The sequence below is a fragment of the Brachycentrus maculatus genome, unplaced genomic scaffold (genome assembly GCF_059751285.1).
Source record: "Brachycentrus maculatus isolate JH-2025_06_01 unplaced genomic scaffold, ASM5975128v1 h1tg000589l, whole genome shotgun sequence".
Lineage (NCBI taxonomy): Eukaryota > Metazoa > Arthropoda > Insecta > Trichoptera > Brachycentridae > Brachycentrus > Brachycentrus maculatus.
The window spans coordinates 1,572,194-1,594,798 of record NW_028281329.1 but is presented as its reverse complement, the minus strand read 5'-3'; the positions used below and the strand labels follow the sequence as shown (position 1 = coordinate 1,594,798).

The 22,605-nt window shown below is 30.4% G+C and overlaps 1 protein-coding gene across 1 annotated transcript in view; it reads left to right on the top strand.

Moving 5' to 3' along the window:
• Window positions 1-453: 453 nt before the first annotated feature.
• mwh (multiple wing hairs) overlaps window positions 454-22,605 on the top strand; it is a 138,080-nt gene continuing 115,928 nt past the window's right edge. Inside the window, exons 1-2 of the mRNA XM_088273614.1 lie at window positions 454-1,192; window positions 3,770-3,898. Of these exons, the coding sequence (XP_088129740.1) occupies window positions 1,005-1,192; window positions 3,770-3,898 (317 nt within the window). The 5' untranslated portion in view covers window positions 454-1,004. The remainder of the gene's footprint in view (window positions 1,193-3,769; window positions 3,899-22,605) is intronic.

The window sequence follows — 22,605 nt, the reverse complement described above, 5'->3', positions numbered from 1 at the left end:
CTAAAAGTAAACTTTTTTTTTTTTAAAAACCTAATATTATGTGGATTTATTTAATGTATGAAAACAGCTTTGCGCATCAGTTTATGTATAGACGAGTGCCTCTTCTTTTTTGGATGACTGCGTCAAAAAACTTCTGATTCGACAGAAAAAAACGCATTTAAAATAGGAGACCTATAAATTGAAAAATTATAAGTACTTGACATTTTTGCTTCTTGTTTTATTTGACAATTTAAAAAAATCATTCTACAAAATTCTAAAGCAGTTTTAATTTTTCTATGTGATTGTCTTCATTCATATGAAATAGATAATAATACGATAGATTTAAAAACAAAATTTAAAAACTCAAGATTTTAATATGTGTTATAAAAATCAAATGTAGGAGCTATGAATGATTGTTTGATGTAAATTTAATGACAATATAATTTGACTAATGCATATTTTTTCTTATTGCAGATGGAGCCATCAATTGGATCCAGAAACTGATCTCGAAATTCAATTTAATAATAACATTGTACAATCCAATTCCAAATAACCCATTATGTTCCAATTAATTGCATCATAGAACTTTGGCAATAAAAGGTTATCGTTTCTATTGAAAATTTATGCAACAACTTGTATTCAAATGCTTCTTCATTGAACCAAAGAAAATCTATCGAAGAATAAACTAAATTGTGTTTTATATTTCAAAATCCCCGGAAACGATAAACTGGGGCAAATAATTTACTTGATTTGTTAAAAAAGGATGTATAATTTAAAATACAGTGATTATATGTTGCAGTCATAAACATTGTGCGAATGATTTCAATAATGAATTTAAATCTACAAATTGATTGATAATTCAAATATTCATACAAAGTTAAATATACTTTTACAAAAGTCAAAATATGATTTCAATAAAATGTTGGGTGTTTTACACCTTGCGCTTTATATGAACAATTAGAATTCTCGCTTAATTTGGGTATTAACACTAGTGCCAGGAGTTAAATAATCTAGCAGATTTCGCGATGGGAAATAACGTCAGTTCCGAGTCTCGGGCATCCACACTTCCGAGGCGGAAATGGGGAATAGGAAAAGAGAAAAAGGAACCGCCTCCGTCCAACGCCGAGTCTTCGAGGGTTTTGTTCCTACTCTACCTGATTCACAGGACATGGAACATCGTAGTGGAACACGTAGACTCTAAAAGCGTTTCCAGGTACGTATTTTTTTAAACTTACGTTTAATATATACCATTACGAAGTTCAAACGGCGCTTCCCCGTAGGAGTAGGCAAAGAGAATAAAACGCCATACCACTCTGTCTTCGCAAATATTCTTCACCACTTCCACATTCGGTCTTCCTCTGCTCCTTTTTCCAACTACTTTCCCCACTCATTCGTTCCACATGTCCAAACCATCTTAACGCACATTTCTTAATTTTGTCGATAATGCTTACTTCATCTTTGTTTCCTCCTAATTTCACCATTCGAACCGCTATTGTACATCGTTTGGGCGCACATTCGTCTGAGGGATCGCATTTTATTTTATTAAAATAACTAACTCACTTTAAAAAATCTGGGTTTTCAAGACTTTATAAAAGTTCATCGTTTCTGAAAAAGATTTTTCATGTATTTTTTATTAAGTTTATTATTTCTTTACAGACTGCGATTTAAAAAAATGTTTTATCCCCTAAAATCTCGTCCCTAGACGTTACTGCCCTGGGTGACCATTTCTTCGGCCCGGCGATACCGCCAGCTACTACATAAGTAATTATATATTAAATATATCGTGGGTATACTGGCAAAAAACCTTAACTTTAAAATCCTAGTTTGAATAATCCCTGTTATTTAAAGCTTTTAGCCAGAATAAAATACCCGCTTTCAAAATTAAAGTGGAAGTTTTTGCCAGTACACCCACGATATATAATTAATAATTATGAAAACAACAACAAAAAATAAATAATGTTGTTTCAATGTTTCATAAAATACTTTTTTTATAAAAAAGAAAAAGACAAAAAAACGCGCAAATGACTATTTTCTTTGTCAAAATATTCAAAACTGATATGATAAGTATGAACACAGCAACAACATTGTGCAATCTTTCAAGTTATATATATATAACGCGGTAATATTTTTCTTTATAAATTGGCTGTTAATAATATGTAAAGTGAGTGTATAATAATAAAATAAACAATGTGTTGCTTTGTAATTAAAGTAACGACAATAAAAGTTTATTCTTAATTAATCTTTATAATAATTTTCTATGTATCTGATTCTGACAGTTAACAATATATTATATTATTTCTATCTGATGTCTTTTGTTTTATTCAGTGCGACGCATGCTACATCTGGTGGTAGATTTGTACTATATGTAGGTACTTAATAAAATATATAGGTAGGTACCTAGGTATTTTATTACATACAGTATGAACATAGTTTTTCAGTTTTTTTTCTTTAATATTGACAATAACTCCCATGCCTTACTTTTAATGTAGTTAAAAGAATTTTTTTCGAGATAAGTTAAAAAAATTGTTATTTTATTTTTTACACAAAATAAAAATTAATAAATGTTTCTTTATATGTTTTACTAAAGAAGAAAGTGCTACGGAAATCTTCATATTTTGTTTACATGAAAAGTACTTTGGTAGTCCGGCCTCTTATCCTTCGTATGATTATGTTTTCACTGCTTTGATCAATCATCCGCACTCCGGTTTTAATGTTTATTTGATAATATTTAACATATTAAACACAACATTTATGTAGCCTACTTTAAAACCGGCGGTCGCCGCTATTTAATAAGCATCGCAGCACAGTATTTTCGTACATATTACTTTTACCATAAATTAACGAAAAATATGTTTTTCAATTTAGATTTTAGATTTAGAAAATCGAATTCACGTACAACTAAGTATACTTATGGAATATTATAAATCTTATGGAATATTATATGTTATTTATAAAAGGCGAGAATAGGCGAGAATGGCGAAAGACATATCATCTGTTGCTACAGACCAATCCGCAGGATTGAGACCAAAGAAGAAGATATCGTTTCATACTTTATCACAATTACTTTTGGTTACATGTGGATACAAAAATTATATTTTATTTTATTTATTTTTTTATTACATTTATCTATTTTATACAATTTCTTTACATTTCTACTTAATACAATCATATAATTTTACTTGCGCAGAGCCTCTACAAAAAAGAGACTGAGCTTTTGTGCTAGTATCATGTTATACATTTAAAAAATATATTTCTGGGGAACATGCGGTACGAGGGAATTATTTTGTTTAGTTTTCTATATATGTGTATGAATAACATTGAAAACAATTATTATGAGTAAGTTTACATAGTACGATAATAAATTTCATTCACTTTAAATGATTACTAATAAAAATTGATAATTGAATATTTTTTCAATTAATTTAATTTAATAAATAAATAATAATTAAATAATAAAAAGTGGGGAAAAATATGCATGAACATACTACGTTAACATGCCCCTCCAATTACGTTTAATTAAAACAGAACTGTCAGAAAATTAAACGTGTCTGCAATCGATAGTGACTTTCTTTTTTAGGAGCCTCGTAAACTTTATGATATGAACTTGATTTTTATCTTCTCTAAATTATATACAACTGACGTTTTAATGAATCTGATATAAAACAGCCTTTTTATTTCGCTTCAAAATAAATGAACCAGTATTTAATGACGTTGGTTATTGTTTTTTTTTCTGATGCATAGCAGATCTGTTAATAAAAAATATTCCACAAATTTAATGTTTGTTTTACAGATGGCGTGGTTCCCGCAGGAACCTGGATTCCGATAGTGACCCCAGAGATTCAGAATTGGCCTCACAATACTCTTTCTGCAGTTGCAGTCATTGCAGATGTGCAGAAGATGGAGAATCTGTGTGCAGCAGGTAAGAAAAAAGTTTATTTATTTATAATTAGTGACGTATTTTTTTACACATTTATTAATAACAGTGAGTCAATGTCAGTGAGTGGAAAGTATAAGGAAAAGGGCAAGGAAGGAAATATGGGAAGAAGAGATTACATATGTAATAAGGAAATATATTGTATTATTGTTGGAATTCGTTAATTTTTAATACTTAATTGATAAAATAATTTAAAAAACTTAAAATAATATGCAATATATAATCATATTGCATATAATATCTGTTCTATTATTTCGTAAAAATAAATTTATATTTTAGGGTTTTCAAGTCTTTTTACCTTCTTATTTTCATAACTGTCGTATTTTTTGATTAATATTTTAAAAGAAATGCGATATTTTTAGTACTTTTTTATAAAATATATATAAAAAATAAAACCCTTATCCACACCCCAATGGTGCATAGGGCACTGTATCATATTAACGCAGTGTTTTCTTGATCGTTTACACATGAAGGAAAGGTGATCAGCCCTCCGCTTTAGGTACCAGCCCATGGCAATATTGAAAAAAATTTACAGTGACAAAATCACTTATATTTATTTTACCCCCCTTGGGAATCGAACCCGGGACCTCCAGAACGGTAGCTACAGGAGGTAGAACATTACACTACGGATGCGGACACTTTTTTTATACACAGGTTCACTTTTTTATATACAGGTAAAAAAACTATGTTTAAAGCAGAAAATCAAATTATATACCAAAACAAATATTGTTCAACTAGTTTACCTTTGTTTTTAATCAACAGACGATGTTCTGCATTTCCAAGACTAAATTCACTATCAGTCAAAGTAATTAACAATTACTAATAGTTATATACCGTCCAGCAAAAAGATTTTAGTTTCTGAGAAAACTTCAAGCAAAAAATCAAGGCTCTTCCAAATACTGATTCCTTCTTTGCAAACACTTGAGCGAATCCTAACGAATTGGAGTCGGTATTGCCTCTGATAGAGCCTTTGTAGAGTCTGTATTTGCTCTGAAGGCTTCACTCTGCTCGGATGGATCTTCCGGGTCGCAGAGCAGGAAATTCGCCGAAATCATTAGGCAGAGAATATTTATTAAAAGCTCTATTCATGACTAGTATTTTAAGAGATAATATTATTTTAAATTTTGAATGAAAAAGAATAATTTGGTTTCATCTATCAATTTGTATATTTATAAATATATTATTTTAATGCTGGGAACAGAGTGAATGGTGCACTAAAATCAGTTTTAGCAAATAAAAATCTATCAGCGGAAGCTAAACTGGCAGTACACAATGGAGTTCTGGTTCCAACCCTTATGTATGGAAGCGAAGCATGGAGTTGGCAAAAGAAGGATGAAAGCAGACTGAATGCAGTCGAAATGCGATCCCTCAGACGAATGTGTGGCAAAACGATGTTTGATAGATGTTCGAATGATGAAATAAGGAAAGAATGTAAGGCTGAGGTAAGCATTATCGATAAAATTAAGAAAGGTGTGTTGAGATGGTTTGGACATGTGGAGCGTAGGAGTAAAGAAAGAACGGTTAAACAAATTTATGGGGCGAATGTAGTTGGAAAAAGAAGCAGAGGACGACCGAGGAAAACTTGGCACAATCAGGTATGTCAAATACTTGAAAGCGGCCGGGTCAGGAGTCGTAATAATCGTCGGGTATGTATGAGGAGATGCATGAATGTAGAAGAGGCAAAGAATGTTTGCAAAGACAGAGTGGTGTGGCGTTCGATTCTCTCTGCCTACCCCTGCGGGGAAGCGGCGTGATGGTTAGTCAGTTAGTTAATATTATTATAATAGTATCACAAAGTTAGTGAATTTGCAGTTTAAATATTTAAAAAAAAATCGTTTTGTGGTTTTGAATAAATAATGCGCTAACAACAATATTGATAAAAATATTCATTAATAAATTAAATTGTATAAACAGTTTAAGTATATACAAAATATTCAAAAGAGCAACAATTCAATGAAATCGCTTTTCTTCAATCGATTTACTCAAGCAATAAATTGCGAAAATTGAGTATGCACTAATACTCGTTAACAATTATCTTTAAAACTAAAAAACTTAAAAGTGAGGGCCATTAATTAATGTATTATATTGATAGAAGTTTCGTTTAACTTCGTGTGGACTGTTGAAATTTGTAGCCCAATTTGCTGTTTTTTTTATTGATAAAATCAATAATAAACTAATAACCAACTGAAGTCTGATCAAATAAACTCACAAATACGCAATGTAGTCATCTAGCGATATAAATTGTAAGATAAATTATATTTTATACCTCTTTCACAATAAGAATCGTAAACTGGTTGAAATCTTTGCTAAACCGATACTAAATAGTTTTGCTCTGTGGATATTTGAGATCACAAATACATACATAAATCGCTAGATGGCAGTAGCTCACATACCACATTTTACCTCTTTTAAACTAACAGAGATTATTCGAATATCATATAGATGGCATTATACATCAGGTTTCTAAAAAGTAAATTCCGTTTTTTGTAAATACCTACTTCAAATATTAACATTAATTTTGTTTTTTCAATATAATTAATGTAAAATAAAGTTGAGGTGATATCTTCGTTAGAAATAAATATTTTCATAGAAGACAATACATAAGTATGCAGTTACATAATTAAAAACTTTTGGCGTAAGATTGAACAAATAACCTTTATAAGTGGTTACTACGTTTGGCTACCATGCTGGAGGTCCCGGGTTTGATTCCTAGGAAGTCAAAATTAATATTAGTGTTTTTTCAGTCTTACATTATTTAATACCTTGAATTGTTATCTGAAGCGTGACCTTGCCTTCATATAATGAACGATCAACTTAACAGTGCACCTTAGACAATTTTATGCAGTGCCCTATGCACCATACCATGCAGATGAGGATAAGTAGAAGAAGAAGATTTGAAATACTTTGTCTAGTTATGTTCACCAAAATTTAATATTGTTTTTTTTTGTTTATCGTACAAACATTGATAATTTTGCGGTATGGTAATTTAAGTCTCCTGATCATTTATCGTTCACTTTTTGTAACACCACTTAATTAAAAAAAAAAACTAACTGACTAACCATCACGCCGCTTCCTTGAAGGGGTAGGTAGAGATAATAGAACGCCTCGCACTTTCCTCGCCTCTTCCACGTTCATGCATCTCCTCATACACACCCGCCGATTTTCGTCTCATATATATCAACTCCTAACCTGACCGCTTAAAAAAAAACAATTAAATTAATCGCTTTTTAAGATAAAATATAAAAAAATTATCATTCATCGTTTGTATAAAACCAATTAATTATACTTTATATTGTTTTGTCTTAAATACACGCCAACCAGTCTTTGTCCATTGTATTGGAACGTCTCCATTAGCCACGATGTTGTGATCGTATGATATTGTTGATTTTACGATGTTTGCCATCAGATCCATTGGTGCGGAGAGGTCTGTTTAGAATATAATGAACAATCGTTGCTCAAACATAAAAAAACAGGTAGAAATCGTTTGATAAACAATGAGATTCTATAAAACGTGACTGTCATGCTTATGGAAAATAATATAATAATGATATGGAAAAAATAACACAACCATTAAAGATAATATTTTACTGCAACTTATGACCAATACCAGCACAACATCAATTGGATGCACCATAAGATGGAGATGAGAGAAAAATTCAAAATAGGAATAAATGTTATTTCTTTTAAATTCTAGTACAAAATAAATCAGAAATATGTTTCACTGTCTAAATTTTGGTTCACGAATTCTGAATTTTGCTTTACTTGGGAGTTATTTATAATATTTCAATCGTGATTAAAATAACTTCTAAGCAGAGAAAAATCCTAAATTTGTGAACAAAATTTGAACACCCTCCAAAATTTTGTTAAAAAAACTGGTCAAAATATAATGTTTATGTAACTTGAAAATGAAATATTCCGGCATCTTCTTGTATTTAAAATAATTCGGGAAGAATCTAACATACATTTTATGAAGGTTTTTACTAGTAAATAACTTGCTAATTGCAACCATAGCTGTCGCCGAAAATGTAACACATGGAATAAAATTTCAATTGAAAAATAAATACGTACTTTACGTGTGCAAAGTGATCACTTAAACCAGCCTATGACGGTCGTCAGTCCCGTAAATGCCCAGACTTCCATATTCTTCTTCATCTTTGATGAGATGTCAAAAAATAATAAGAAAATACGTATAGAATAACTTCCGAAAATTGAGTTGTGTGGTTGTCAAACCCGGGTAAAATGGTGAATGTTACACATATCGCTCACTCCTTTCAAGAACGCCATAAATCAAAAATCGTCAATTTACAGTTGTGCATGTTTTCGGAATGCCCAGAAAATGTACTATATCCCAGCAAAGGAGGCTTATTTTTAATTTAATATTTACCCGATACAGGGCAGAAAGTGTTGTTTTTGCATTTTGAAGAAAAGGTTTTTTTTTTTAAATATACTAAATATTTTTCGAATGTAAAAGAAACCTTCCGGTTTTACCTAAAAAGATCTGTAGCATATTAAAAAAAATAATAAGTGGCTTGATATTTATTTTTAATACACTGTATTATATTTTTAAACTTTAAAAACGTTCTCCTGAAAAATCAAGCTTTTTTATTTTTGACGTTCTTGAAAGGAGTGGGCGATATATCACTTAATCTAGTCTATACCCCGTAAATCCCTAAATTTCCGTATCCTTCTTCTCTATGTTGAGATGTCAACAATTGTATTTTGGCTGCCTACCACTAAAAAGTTTGAGAAACACTAATTTATACTATAATTCTTCACGAAATTAAATTTTAAGGACAAGTGAATGTCAAGTGAAGATAATCATTGAAAATCAAATCACGCACGACACATCTCCTGTTCACAATATTCATTATTCGGATCCATTGTTATCATTTTATTTACATCCCTAAAAATAAAATTTTTAAAAATCTCCAAAATACGAATTTGCTCAAAGGAAGCCATAAGTATATTTGTTGTGCACTTATCATATTCCATTGTGTATTGTTTGTGTTTTGTATTGTATGCTAATAACGACAGCCAAAATTACTTAATGTATTAATATCGATGACTTACAGATTAAACTTTATGGCCTCTCTGCTTTTTTTATGACCTTCCTGTTTTGTCCCTTGTTTAGGAATCATGTTAAACTAATATTTAATTATATGAAGATAAAATGCTCAATTTTGCGCATTAGGTATCAGTCCAGGGATATATTAAATCAATGTTTTTTTTAATCTTTATAAAATTAAACAATTTTGTTTTAACCACTTTTTATTATAAGTACACTTTAACTTTTTCGACAAGAACCTTGTCATCATCAGGCTTCATACTGTTTTTTGGGTGATTCCATAAGTTGTTATTTGGACTTGCTCCGCAATGCACATTAACATTTAGGATTTAGTTTTTGGTAGGGGAATTTTAATTAATAATGAGTATTTTAATGATTTAAATGTTTAAGAATTTAATAAACCCTGATGATGACAAGGTCCTTATTGAAACCGGTAAGTCAAAGTGTACTATTAATAAAAAATGGTTAAAACAAAGTTGTTTAATTTTATAAAGTTCATAAAATGTACCACAAAGTATCTGCAAAAAACATTCAAGATTTTTTTTTAAATCGCTTATATTTATTTTACTTATGTATTTAGTAAATGTTAAATATCAGTAAAAGCTTTAATTTGATAAAAATATTTTATTTCGTAAATTTACGTACATACATATCCATTTCAAAATATCTTCAATGAAGATCGTAGTATTGTTTTCTACGTTAATTTGCAATGGAGGTAATTTTTAAAATTAATGGAACCTTAACAAACCATGGCGTAGATGGGTAGATGCTATCTGCGAAACTGACGTCTCGGATTCGATTCAATTAATCAAAATACATTCCTTACAATCCTTACCTGCAGCCACGTCTCTTAACGAAAACCTAATCTTAACAATATCCTTTGAAACACGTAAAATATTTTCAAAATTCAATTAATTTTTATTTTACCATAAGTAATTTTAATGGTTTTTATAATATAACTATTTTTTTTTCAATATATTACATTCGCGTTGGATTATTTATTGTTAGCAAGAACCAATTATGTATTATGACGTGAAATATCAATAGGAAATCGTTATATCTAATATCGCATGTCAATATCTACATACATATGTGCCACCGTCTGTTATCTTGTTTACATCCTATTGTTAACTTACATACATACGAGTATGTACATTTTTGTCTACGTTTTAATTATTGTATTAAAACTTCCCAGAGATGATACAAATGAATGATAGGAAAACGTGAAAAATTCTCACTCCAAATTAGTTACAGGAAATCTCAATATTGTTCAAAGTATGTTACTTACTTACTTCTTTTTATACCCGTTAATGGATGAAGCTCCCATTTTTCTAATTTCGTTTCCCGCATATTTGGAAAAAATTTGACATTTAAAAACATTCATACTTTGAAAGATTGATTGTTGAAAAAATCTATTTGTCTTCCAAATAACCAGGTAAAATTTAATCGTATTTATTTTTTTTATTTCTAATTGTATATTTGATATAACGTTTATTAAAATGGGCACATAGAAAGATGATAAAATTTATATTGTTAAAATCTTACTTGAATTTATCATTAACATCAGCTCTGCTAAGTAGGTATTACAAATGGGTTAACTACGTAGTGTAGATAATATTATTGGTATTTCAACATAGGTGAGAAAGAATACGTAAGTCTGTTTTTAGTACAACATAAAACAACGTTTTTAGTGCAAGATAATATATTTTCTTAACATTTATGCATATGGCAAATTTTTGGTTTTAGATTCGCTGTGCCTCTCCAAAAAAGAGACTCAGCTCTTGTTCTTGGAGAGGGACTTACACTCATGGTTTAATGTTTTATATAATTGATAGTATAATAGTCTGACCAACAGATTTACAGGACCTGTTACCATTCTAATCACGATTAATAACCATACTGCTCAAATTTCGTTATATTAGGCTTCAATTGACATCATCTTGCGCATAGTACTTCTTCGGGACTATTATTTAATATTAATATCTCCTCAGTGGAGACCAATTTAAAAATTATAAACAAAGATTTGTAAACACTAATAATATTAATTTTTGGGCTGGGACTCCATACAATGGATAACAACGAGTATTTAACGATGGACTTTATTGCAAATAACTTTACTTCAACTTTACTTCAGAACTTGTCAATCATGTGCGCCGTTGATCGTAAAGTTCACGTCAGGAACTTGTTTTTTAAACGAGTAATGGTGTCATACCTGATTCACGATTTGTTCGTTGACAGCTTCTCAACAGGTTCCCAAACTTTTAAGTCCAGCGCCTCCCCCCCAGCCAAATATTCTAAATTTGCTTATATTTCTTTCCAAATCGCCCGAAAGAAAATTGTTTAAATATCCTCTCATAGAAAGATGAGGAATAAAATAATTTCCACTTCGCATCCCTATCTTGTATGTCCGAAGGCTTCTATTCCTCTCTAAAATACCTCTTCTTTACAGGTTAAAAAAAACAACCGATTTTGAGTTTTTCATCATTCTTTATTTGTTCATTGTAAAATAATCAAATTACCTCATTATTGAAAAGAAAGCATCCTCCGAAGGAAAAGATAGATCATTTTTCTTTGAGATCGTATTTTACAAAAATGGTGTTTAATAAAAATACAAATTATTATTTAAATTATTCAAAATATTATTTTTATTTTTAATGTTATTTTCATCCAGGAACTTGGGTATAAAATCAACGATGAAAATAATGAATCCACTTCTTTCTCGTTAGGAGATAAATGCCATATGTACACGTGATACCTTGTTTAATCTGTATAATTGAAATATTAATCTACATAATTGAATACAAAAAAAAATGTGTAATGTTTTATTACATCGACAAATATCCAAATCAGCTAGCCGGAATTATTTTTGACGAAATTTAAACCCGTACATCCAATACGGTTAATTGATTCCGCCCTTTTTTCATTGAAATTAATCAACTGATGGAGTTTCAATATTCATAAGTTGGGAAATAAAATAATGCCAAGGATAAATTACATACACCCGATATATATTGTAATACAGGCATTCCTAGCAGTATCGAAGATTTCCTTTTTTATTATAGGCTTAACCTCAGTTCATCCGCTAAATGAGAGAGTTTGTATTATCCAATGCTCATACTTAACCGTTTCAACGCGGATTATTATTGTTATTTATAGAAAATATACACATTGAAGACTCGTTGACTCTGTTGACAACCACAATACTCAAAATTTTGGAATATTTAGATCAGTGGTCTCCAAACTCAATAAGGATGTGAGCTACTTTCAGAAATTGGACTTGTCTGGTGAGCTACCCATACGAATAACCTCTTTATAGTTTTTTTTTAAGATCGACCCTTATTGAACCTAACGTAATATTTTTTAGTTTAGTAAATTCGTTTTTATAAATTAGAACATCAGCAAATTAATTACACATTAAGTTTTTATTTATCAACAAAATAAAAATAAAAAGTTGTGATTAAAAATAAATATAATAATAAAATTTACTAGGCAAATGTAATATACTACATGAGCTACCGAAAAAGCTTTGGCGAGCTACCGGTAGCTCACGAGCTACCGTGTGGCGATCACTGATCTAGATGTATTGATCAAACCCGTAACACAGTATGTGCGAGTTCAAAATCCATTTTGGAATGAGGAAAGCTTTTCATCTGTAAGCGAGGTCCGAATCCTGGATTATATTCATATACGTGAGAAACACATGAAAACATTCTGGGAAGAATTGGTGAATGTTACACGTGTGTAAAGTAATCACATGTCACATATACAACCCTTTTTACGGTCGTAAGCCCTGTATATCTCACACTTCCATATTCTTCTTCATTAATTTTGTGAAGTTAAAAAGGAATGTAAAAAATACTCCTAATTGGAGATAATCCAGATTTGTGAACAAGTATTTGGACGCAATCAAAATGTTGTAAATACTCAAAAAAATATTTTAGCACTCCCAAATTAAGGATTTAATCTATTTTTGAGTTAATTATAATAAGTGCTCAGTCATAAAGGGTTAATTCAACCTTACTGCTCAGAATAAATTAACCATTTAGTATGATTTCAATTATTGAATGAAGCAACGACACGCTGTACGGGCAATAAATTTTCACGCCAACGTTAATTCGTTTTATCTGATTAATGATGATTTATAATCTAGATTGTTTGCCATATCAAAACATGTTCCAGATATGATTATTTTGAGGATATTAAATTAACAATGCAGAACCGAGTACTTGAAAACTTGATAGGTTAAGAAATACTGTTGTCATTATAAAATCTATTTATCATTTCACGAATAATAAAATTTGTTAGTTTGGTATTTCGTCATGTAACAGGATACAACTTAAAATACAAAAATGTGGTATTTTATTGTGATGGCTGATATAAGTACATATATCAAATCTGTTAATTATTACAACAATTATATTTTTTAAACAAAAATCTTAGTAATAGTAATATATAACCACTCAGAACAAACATTAAGTGCCGCATGCACCCCTAGTGCAAATTCGTCCTCGGGTCGACCAAAATCGCATGTGATAAACATTTTATGTAGTTGTAAGTGCGCCAATAGTGCTATGGTGGTGACGGGTAGTATTGTTTGCAAGCTGTTGTAGTAACTGTCCTGACGAAGAGACGGGTACGTCTCAAAACCGGTAGACATAAAAAATCTCTCGGTGTGTGGTTATATACTAATATTGCTAACATTTTTGTAAAAAAAATAGAAGCAAAAATGACTTACAATAATTTAATGCTTTACATATTAATAATATTGAGAGTATAAAGTATTAAAAGTTTTTTTTAAACCCGCAAAACTTTAGTTTTTACAGGCTTGCCTACAGGAAAGATGGGGAAGGTTAATTTAAAAATACAACACAAACCTCTCTTTCACAAATCTTCCTTGTATTTTTTTTACATTTGGCGGGAATCGAACCCGTGACGCCAGTTTTGCAGTCGAGCGTCTACAGAGTTAAGCTTCGTTTAACGGTTGATGCCATTTAGCGATTTTTATTAGTAAGTGTTAGTTTAACGAGTATAAGTAAGAGAAAACGCAGTAAAAAGAACGTTGCCGACAGGTCTAAAATAATTATCATTTATTTCAATATTTTGACATGTCAACATAGATGAAGAAGAATATTGAAGTCTGAATATTTACAGGGTTTTTACCTATCATAGGCTGGTTTAGTGATCACTTTCTACACGTACAACATTCAACATTCTACCTATGATTGACAACCACACTTCTCATATTTTTGAAACTCTTGGATACGGGTATGTGATCAATCTCGTGACACAGTACATATGAGTCTACAACATCCATCTTTGTTAGATTGAAAAAGCTTTTATTTAGCAGAGACCCTTTTATTTGTATGCAAGTTGAGATTTCAAACTGTAAAATAACTCCTAGGTGGAGAAACCTCAGATTTTGAACAAGTATTTGGAGAAACCCAAAATGTTGTGATTCATTTACTTCATTGTTTTGTAAAAAATGGTATTCCTACCTCACAAAGCAAAAATAGAAATAATAATTTTACAAACACTTCGAGTGTTCAAGTCGGAGATAATATTATTATTAATGCTGATGAAATGGGATATCTCTTTGTTATTAATTACTGTCCGCCTCCGTAGTGTAATGGTCAGCACTCTCGGCTACTGTTCTGGAGGTCCCGGGTTCGATTCCAAGGGGGGTAAAATAAATATAAGTGATTTTTTCACTGTAATATTTATTCAATATTACCCTGGACTGGTACCTGAAGCGGAGGGCTGATCATCTTTCCTTCATGTGTAAACGATCAAGATAACACTGCTTTTATATGACGCAGTGCCCTATGCACCATTGGGTGCGGATCAGGGTTTTTATTTATTATTATTATTAAGTACTCTCACCAAGTTATTTAAAAAAATATATTTACAAAATTGTTAATAACAAAAAATATAAAACAATTGCTTATGTTTGCTTAACAGTCGTCAGATCGTTATCACTGATTTGATAAAAGAACCATTCGTCACGGAAATAAAAGAACCTCGGTGGAGGAAAGACATATTTCGCAAACTTTGGTATCCGGGAAACATGAGATCGTCGAAGGTAACGTGCGAACAGCAAGTTGAGAAATGTCTGATTAACAATAATTGGAAAGTACATCCATATAAAGCCTGCGCTTTAATTGGCAGTTAATAGTTAATCTTGCAGTTAACAATTGGCTCAACAAAGAAATATATTTTATTATGACGTATGTATGTCCTAATTTAGCATTGAAATTTTAGATGATTTTCTTATTTTCCCGAACTTTATCAACGCCCCTTGATCTTGATCACGATACGGAGATAATTTATGGCTTGAGAAATTTACAAATTAATTTTGTATTTTGTACATATATATTACAGCCTTGATCTATTAAATTTGTACCCGCTTTTAAATCGTCTGATAGTTTATAATTATTTTGTAAACCGCTTTCGCAAGAAAACAATTATTTTTCGATTAAATTATATTTATTAAAAATACACGGATAACCTTTTTAATATATTTGATGGCAAAGTCTTTTTTATGGCTTGAATTTAAAAGTTATAATTGACAGTTGTAGGTCACAATTGTTATGAACGTTTTTTGGAATACCTGCCTTTTGTATCAGCTTCTATTGTGAATGGTTAGATAGTTTTGATCATATGCTAAATTAATAATAGAAGTTGTGACAAATTAACACTGATCGTTTATTTCACCGCTCATATCAGTGGAAAGGGCATATAGTAAGATGAATGTTGAGAGTCCTAAAACATTCCTGTAAATACACAATTGTTTAATTTTAATAAAATGAGAAAAAAATGTTTGGGAGCAGTAACTACATGAATTCTTATTTTTAATTAAAGTTTTACGTAGTAAATACCACTTTTTCTGAAAAATCTATTGTGACACGTATTTCGATGCAATATGCATCATTTTCAAACACCGTATGTGAAACTAATTACTTAGAGTTGGGTCCTTGGGACATTGAAGGTTGATGAGGGGGTAGGACCTGCTTTTTAAAAATTTATTATTTAATTGTTTTATTTCTAATCAATGGGAACATAAGCATTGGGGGGAAAGTTTTAGTCATTGTCATATTGTTAATAAAAATAATTAACAGCTCCTACCCGCTCTTCAACCGTCAACGTCCCAAGGACCTAACTCTAAAATTTAGAATTAGCTTCACATAGGTCGAAACACGTGTCACAATAGATTTTAAGAAATAGTGGTATTTACTAAGTAAAACATAAATTAAAATATATAGATTTCACCACAAAGGGACTACTAAATCAATTAATGGAATTCTTATTTACTTATTTTGAATATATAATAGACATAATTTAAGATGGCATCTCGTAATTCGAGAAAATCAAACAAAACCCAAGAAAAAAAAACACGTCAAAAGTAACATAACGTGATTGGAAAAAATCTGGTAAGTTCACTTCCTCGCTAAATATCTTGGCACTCGATAAGTTATCACTTTCATTTGCTAAAATTATTGTAAATATTCGTACAATATTGTTTCATTTTAAAACAATGAGTGAAAAAAACATTAATGTTTGTGAGCGGTAGGCAGCTACACAAATTCACCACATGAAGCCAGTCACAAACTTTATGTAGGTACCCAAAGTTCTTGTTCCCCACGACTTTTTATTGAATACCTTTACAAAATATAATCATAATTCATGTCGTGTGTGGCTATGAATAGAGTGAATACTTGTTACATCTTTCTCACAATAATTCAAAATAGGCATAAAGTCTTTTACAGTGCTGTTTTACGTTTCAATACTTTCAAGTCTTCACACTTTCTTTCCGTTGAGTTTTAAGATGTATTTTTACCCGTGGAAGACATTACCATTAGCCATAAATCTCTCAAAAGAATGAGAACGAATTTTGACATTAAAAGCATTGAGGTAAATCTGGATCAATTTAAAATTTTAATGAAAAACAGATTAAAGTAAGAGCATTTTATTCCGTGTGAGTCTTCTGTTTTAATTAATTAAATTTTTAACCAACTTTGTCTGAAAAAATAATAAAATGAATTACAAAAAGATATGTAAGATTTAGTTTTGTAGTGACATTTCTTGGTGGAACTGCATTTTATAGATTAAAATTACAACTGTGTAGTTTTTTCCACATGAATTTTATTTGACCAACGATTGGGTTTCGTCGTTACCGACATCACGTCTGATAATGTCGGTTGCTGGTCAAACAAAATTCACTTGGAAAAAACTACGTAGCTATTATTTTATTCTAGAAAAAAAATTATACTATTTAACATTTATAAATTGAGATATGTTAGATATCTCAAAACATATAAAGCATTATTTAATATTAAGGGAATAGGGAAGTCTTTTGCATCTTTAATTTCTCATAAATACCTGATGAGACTGGTTTTTTTTTATTTTAAGATTGTTTATGCAACGACTGATGGTATACAAAGAATGTTGCATTCAAAAGTCTGGTATTTTGAATAAAATCAAGATTTCCAATTCACAATAACGTGAAGTTGGGAAGATGCAACGCTCAATATAGCATGTAATAGTATTATATACCAATAGCATACCACGTCTCAGAACCTGACTTGTATCCAGAATTCTTCATTGTGATTCCTGGAATAACAGTTAATTCATCGTCATTGCGTACGCTACCGCGTTCCATAAATCCCTGGGACTTACATAACTCTGGTAAAGTGTTACCAGTCTAAACGAGACCACGCCATTTAATAGCCCAATATATGATTTCAGCGACGGAAGTGATGTAAGAAATCTGCTTGAACTAGATAATATAATTTAAGTTCAGATTTGCATATTTTACTTAAGTCTTTTATCATCAAGAGAGTCGTAGATATTAGCAGGAGCTTGTACTAGTACTAGTGTGTATGTAAACTTTAGTTCTCTATCCATTGCAGACATTCTGCACTTCCTCTTTTTAATTGCCACAGTCGAACACGGATATAAGGGAACACGAGATATTTTTTTCTCTGATAAAAAAGTCTCTCTTATATCCATGCATCCTTTTTACGATGGGACCTATGGCCAGGTCACATTTAAAGAGATTTCACTTATATCTACGGCCCTCATATCCAAGTTCGGCTGTAATACGTAAATAATTTATGGCAATGATTAATAAGGATTTTTAAAAAACTGCCAGAAAATCAAACTTTATTTCATAACAATGGACAGATAGTTAAATTCACATCTATCTAATATATCCTGTATTTTAATAACACACCTGCATATCAATCTTAAGAAAAATGTAATTTTCACTTAGTTGATTATGTCCAAATCTAAAATAATAAAAACAAACCAATCTTGCCAAAAATATCGTTTCGTCAAAAATTGTGTTCTGGCTTTAATTTTTAGGTGAATTATAAGTTATTATTTGAACACCAGAAAAGTCAGCTGGAACGGAAAATAAATTTATTTCTGCTTCGTATTCAAAATTAATAGAGGTTAGAATGAAATGGAACAGACATCAGGGTATTATAAGTGAACTAAGAATTATCCACCAAACTAAAACATATTATATAAGTTGATAATAATAATAAAAAACAAGATAAAACAAACCAAAATAAAATGACGTTAAAAAATAAGCTTATTTCCTAAAACAAACACGTTTTAAAACCGTCGAAAATAACTTTAAACTGTCCTTAATATTTTGACAACATTAATAATATTGCCCTTTTATAATTTATAATTACCATTAGGTCTGCTATTGTAGAGGGAAAGAGTTTATATTAAACCCCAGAGAGTAAGTACTCTACGGTTCTTGTATGTTCTCCTTATTATGTCTGGAGATGGAATTGGATATATGCACATAACTAATATTTCATGATTCGCTTGCCCTACTCAGTTTACAAAATCATTGTTGTGTCCATTGGAATCGTCTCGAATATCGGTATTTGTTATTTTATTGCATAATACAAGCAACACTTAAGGTGTGAATATAATATTCAATCGTTCCTTTTCACTGATTACCGCTCAAACAACCGTTTTAATTACTCAACAATCATGATAAATGAAAAATAGTTACACCTACCTTTTAATTAATAATCATGATACTAATAAATTGAAAAAATGTAATCAAATCATGTTTAAAAGAACAAAAAAAACGACGCAAATTGGTATAACTCTGGGGCTTATAAAATATGAAGTGATGTTATGTTCTCTTACGCTTCTCAAACTTAAAAATATACGTTAACAGATAAACAACTTTATAAAATAAAACAACTTTGTTTTAAACACTTTTATATTATTTTATGTACTAATTCAAAGTTGTTTCTTTTTTAAAAGTTTCTAAAATGTGCCACAAAGTATCTGGAAAAACATTCAAGAAATAAAAGAAAAAAAAAATTTCTGGAGAGGATATTTTGTCTTCCCAGAGCATTATTTTTTTCATTTTATCATCTTAGTTGTAAAAATATTTCTTAACTGTTCCTCAAAATTTAAAATTCAAAAGATTTTCATTTAAAAAAAATCATTTGGTTTATATAGGGTCCGCCATCTAAAGTTTTTTTTTTCAACTAGTGCTTATTTCGTGAATGGTAACACTTAGCTCATGTCTGATTTGACAAATAATTAGTTTTATCCTTCCGCTAAGCGAATATGGTTGTGTATACGCTTGAACAACGCTGGGAAATATTGCGACATTACTTTGAAAATCATGGTAATGTTGCAGAATGTGTGCGAAAATTGCGTACGGTTTTTGGAAGAAGAGAAGCACCGTCAGCTCCGTATGTTCGTTATCTTGTGAAAAAAGTGAAAGAAACTGGCATCCTCATCGATAAACCAAAGCGTGAAAAGCCAAAAACAGTTCGTACACCCGAGAATATCGATGTTGTGGCAGAAAGTGTGCGTGAAGCGCCATCAACATCAATTCACCGTCGTTCTCAACAATTGAACATTTCGGAGACATCATTGAGACGAATTTTGCATAAAGACCTTGGTATGACGCCATACAAAGTCCAATTGGTTCAGGAGTTGAAGCCAACTGACCATCCAATGCGTTTTCGCTTCGCTGAGTGGGCCTGCGATCGACTTACAGAAGATGCCGATTTTGCCAAAAAAATCATCTTTTCGGATGAAGCTCATTTTGATCTTGGCGGGTATGTAAACAAGCAAAATTGTCGTATTTGGGGCACAGAAAACCCGCACGCATACATTGAAAAGCCGGTACACCCAAAACGAGTCACTGTTTGGTGCGGATTTTGGTCCAGAGGCATAATTGGGCCATTTTTCTTTGAAAATGAGCAAGGAGTGGCCGTTACAGTCAATGGCGATCGTTATCGGGCCATGTTGAACGGATTTTTGTTCACAAAAATTGAAGAGGAGGATATTGGCAACATTTGGTTTCAACAGGACGGCGCTACGTGCCACACAGCCGAAGCTAGTTAGTTTTTTTTTTATAGCATTTTCAAAAAAAAAAAGTTATTTGGCGGACCCTTTATTAACTAATTAAATATCAATTAAGCCTCGATAATATCAAATGACGTCGTTATTTAAAAAATATAAAAAAAAAATATATAATTTATTTGGCCTTATAGTAAATATTGCGGTTTTTGAGTTTATTTAATAAAAAGCTTATTAATGTGAGAAGACCATTAAAATGGCTTTTAGATCAAATAAAATACCTTGTGGTTTGAAAAAAGCTCCAACATTTTGAGTGTGATCAAATTCTTGTTAATTGTTTAGAAGAAGAAATTTATTTTGTGCATTCAATAGTAAATAAGTCACAGGCTTACGTTTAATTTAAACAATGGAAAACACTGTTATTTACATTCAAAACATGCCCATTGTCTAATCTAAATGTCTAAGATGAACCACGAAAGGAAGAAGGAAACGTTGGTAATAGATCACGAAAGCCTACATCCTGAATATTTATAGGACTCTTCAGACAAACCGGTTACTTTGTATGCAAACAGAGCCTCCACGAAGGATGTTATCCTAAAACCTAATGAATAGATAAGTACTTATTTACACGCGTAATATTTTGTTGAAATTGAAAACATCCGGTCAATTAAATTATTATTTGTCCAGTATAATTGTACTTCAGAGACAAAATATCATAATTGCATTTGAATTTTTTTAATGCCTTTTTTATATTATTTTTTTTACATCTCATCAAAGATGAAGAAGAATATGGAAGTCTGGGCATTCACGGGGCTGACTGTCATAGGCTGGTTTAAGTGATTACTTTACACACGTGTAATATCCACCAATTCTATCCATTATTGACAACCACATTACTCAAATTCTTAAAAGTTTTATATCCATGAAACAATGTAGAAACCTTGTTCTTGAATCACTAGAACTTTACTAGAGACATCTATTGGTGAGATAAAAAGAAGCTTTATATTGAGCAGAAAATCTTATGTTAGTATGTGAGGTCCGAATCTTGGATTATGATAATATAACTTTTTTACTTTAAGCACACAGATTCATGATTAAAAATTCTCAAAACTTTAGTTGATAATAAAAATAAACAGCTTTATATAATTTACAGCAGCAAAAGGAAAAGAGATGGAGGTATAAAATGCTCTTAATATTTTGCAGACATGGTTTTTCAATATTACGAGAAATACATACATTATACACCAATTATAGCAAAATGGTAAAAAAGTTTTTTTTTATATATACACTTCCTAAATAAAATCAATATAGTTAAGTGAATTTGAATACTATAGAACAAGTTTAAAAGCAAAGCTTTACAAAATACATTTTTCTTATATAATGTAAAAAATATGTTAACAAAAATTAATTAGATACTTACGAGTATACTCGTAGATTGAACTGTATTTGAATTAAATCAATAAATTTTTTTGTCTACATTTGTTATCGAATGTTTACACCCAATACACATTTAAAAAAATATACAATGCAGATTTTTAAAAATCAATAAATTTATTTTATTTTATTTTCTATAACTTTCTTTTAAATTTTATTTTTAAAAATACAATATTTATTGTACTTATATAATTAATTCGACGTATATTTGCTTATCAAATCATAATTAAAATGTTTCCATGTTTCCGTCTTCTTCCTATACACGAAAATAATTATTAAGCATCTAGTTCAGACGTTAATTAAACGTAATTATTTGTTTTTCTAATGAGTTACACGATGTATAATTAATTTTTGTGCAACAAAAATTTTACATAATGATATTAATTTAAAAAGTTTTGCTAGACTGAATTCTTCCGAACGCGTAGAGTAATGACCAGTATAGTGTACTGTCATGCATCAGGATTAAGACTCAATAGCCAGAAAGAATTTTTTTTTTCTTTTTAATTTTCATTGACAAAAGTAGTCAAAATTACCTTTTTATAATTTACAATAAAATTTAGTCTCAGGAAAACAATTTATTTATTTAACAGGACTTAGATTCACAGGAAATTGTTTTAATTAACAACAAAATATTAGAAAAAAATTCTTGGACTTTTCACGTATTTTGTTTTTTTTTTAATTACATGAAGGTATGATTTTAAAAAAATTATGTCATTAAGAATTATTTATTTGATTTCCTGAATAAGGAAAAAGTATAAAAACGCGTAATAATGGTAAGATTATTTCATATATTATAAGTTCTTATTTTCATGTTCACCACCTATTTTTTAAACTAAAATAGTAACAC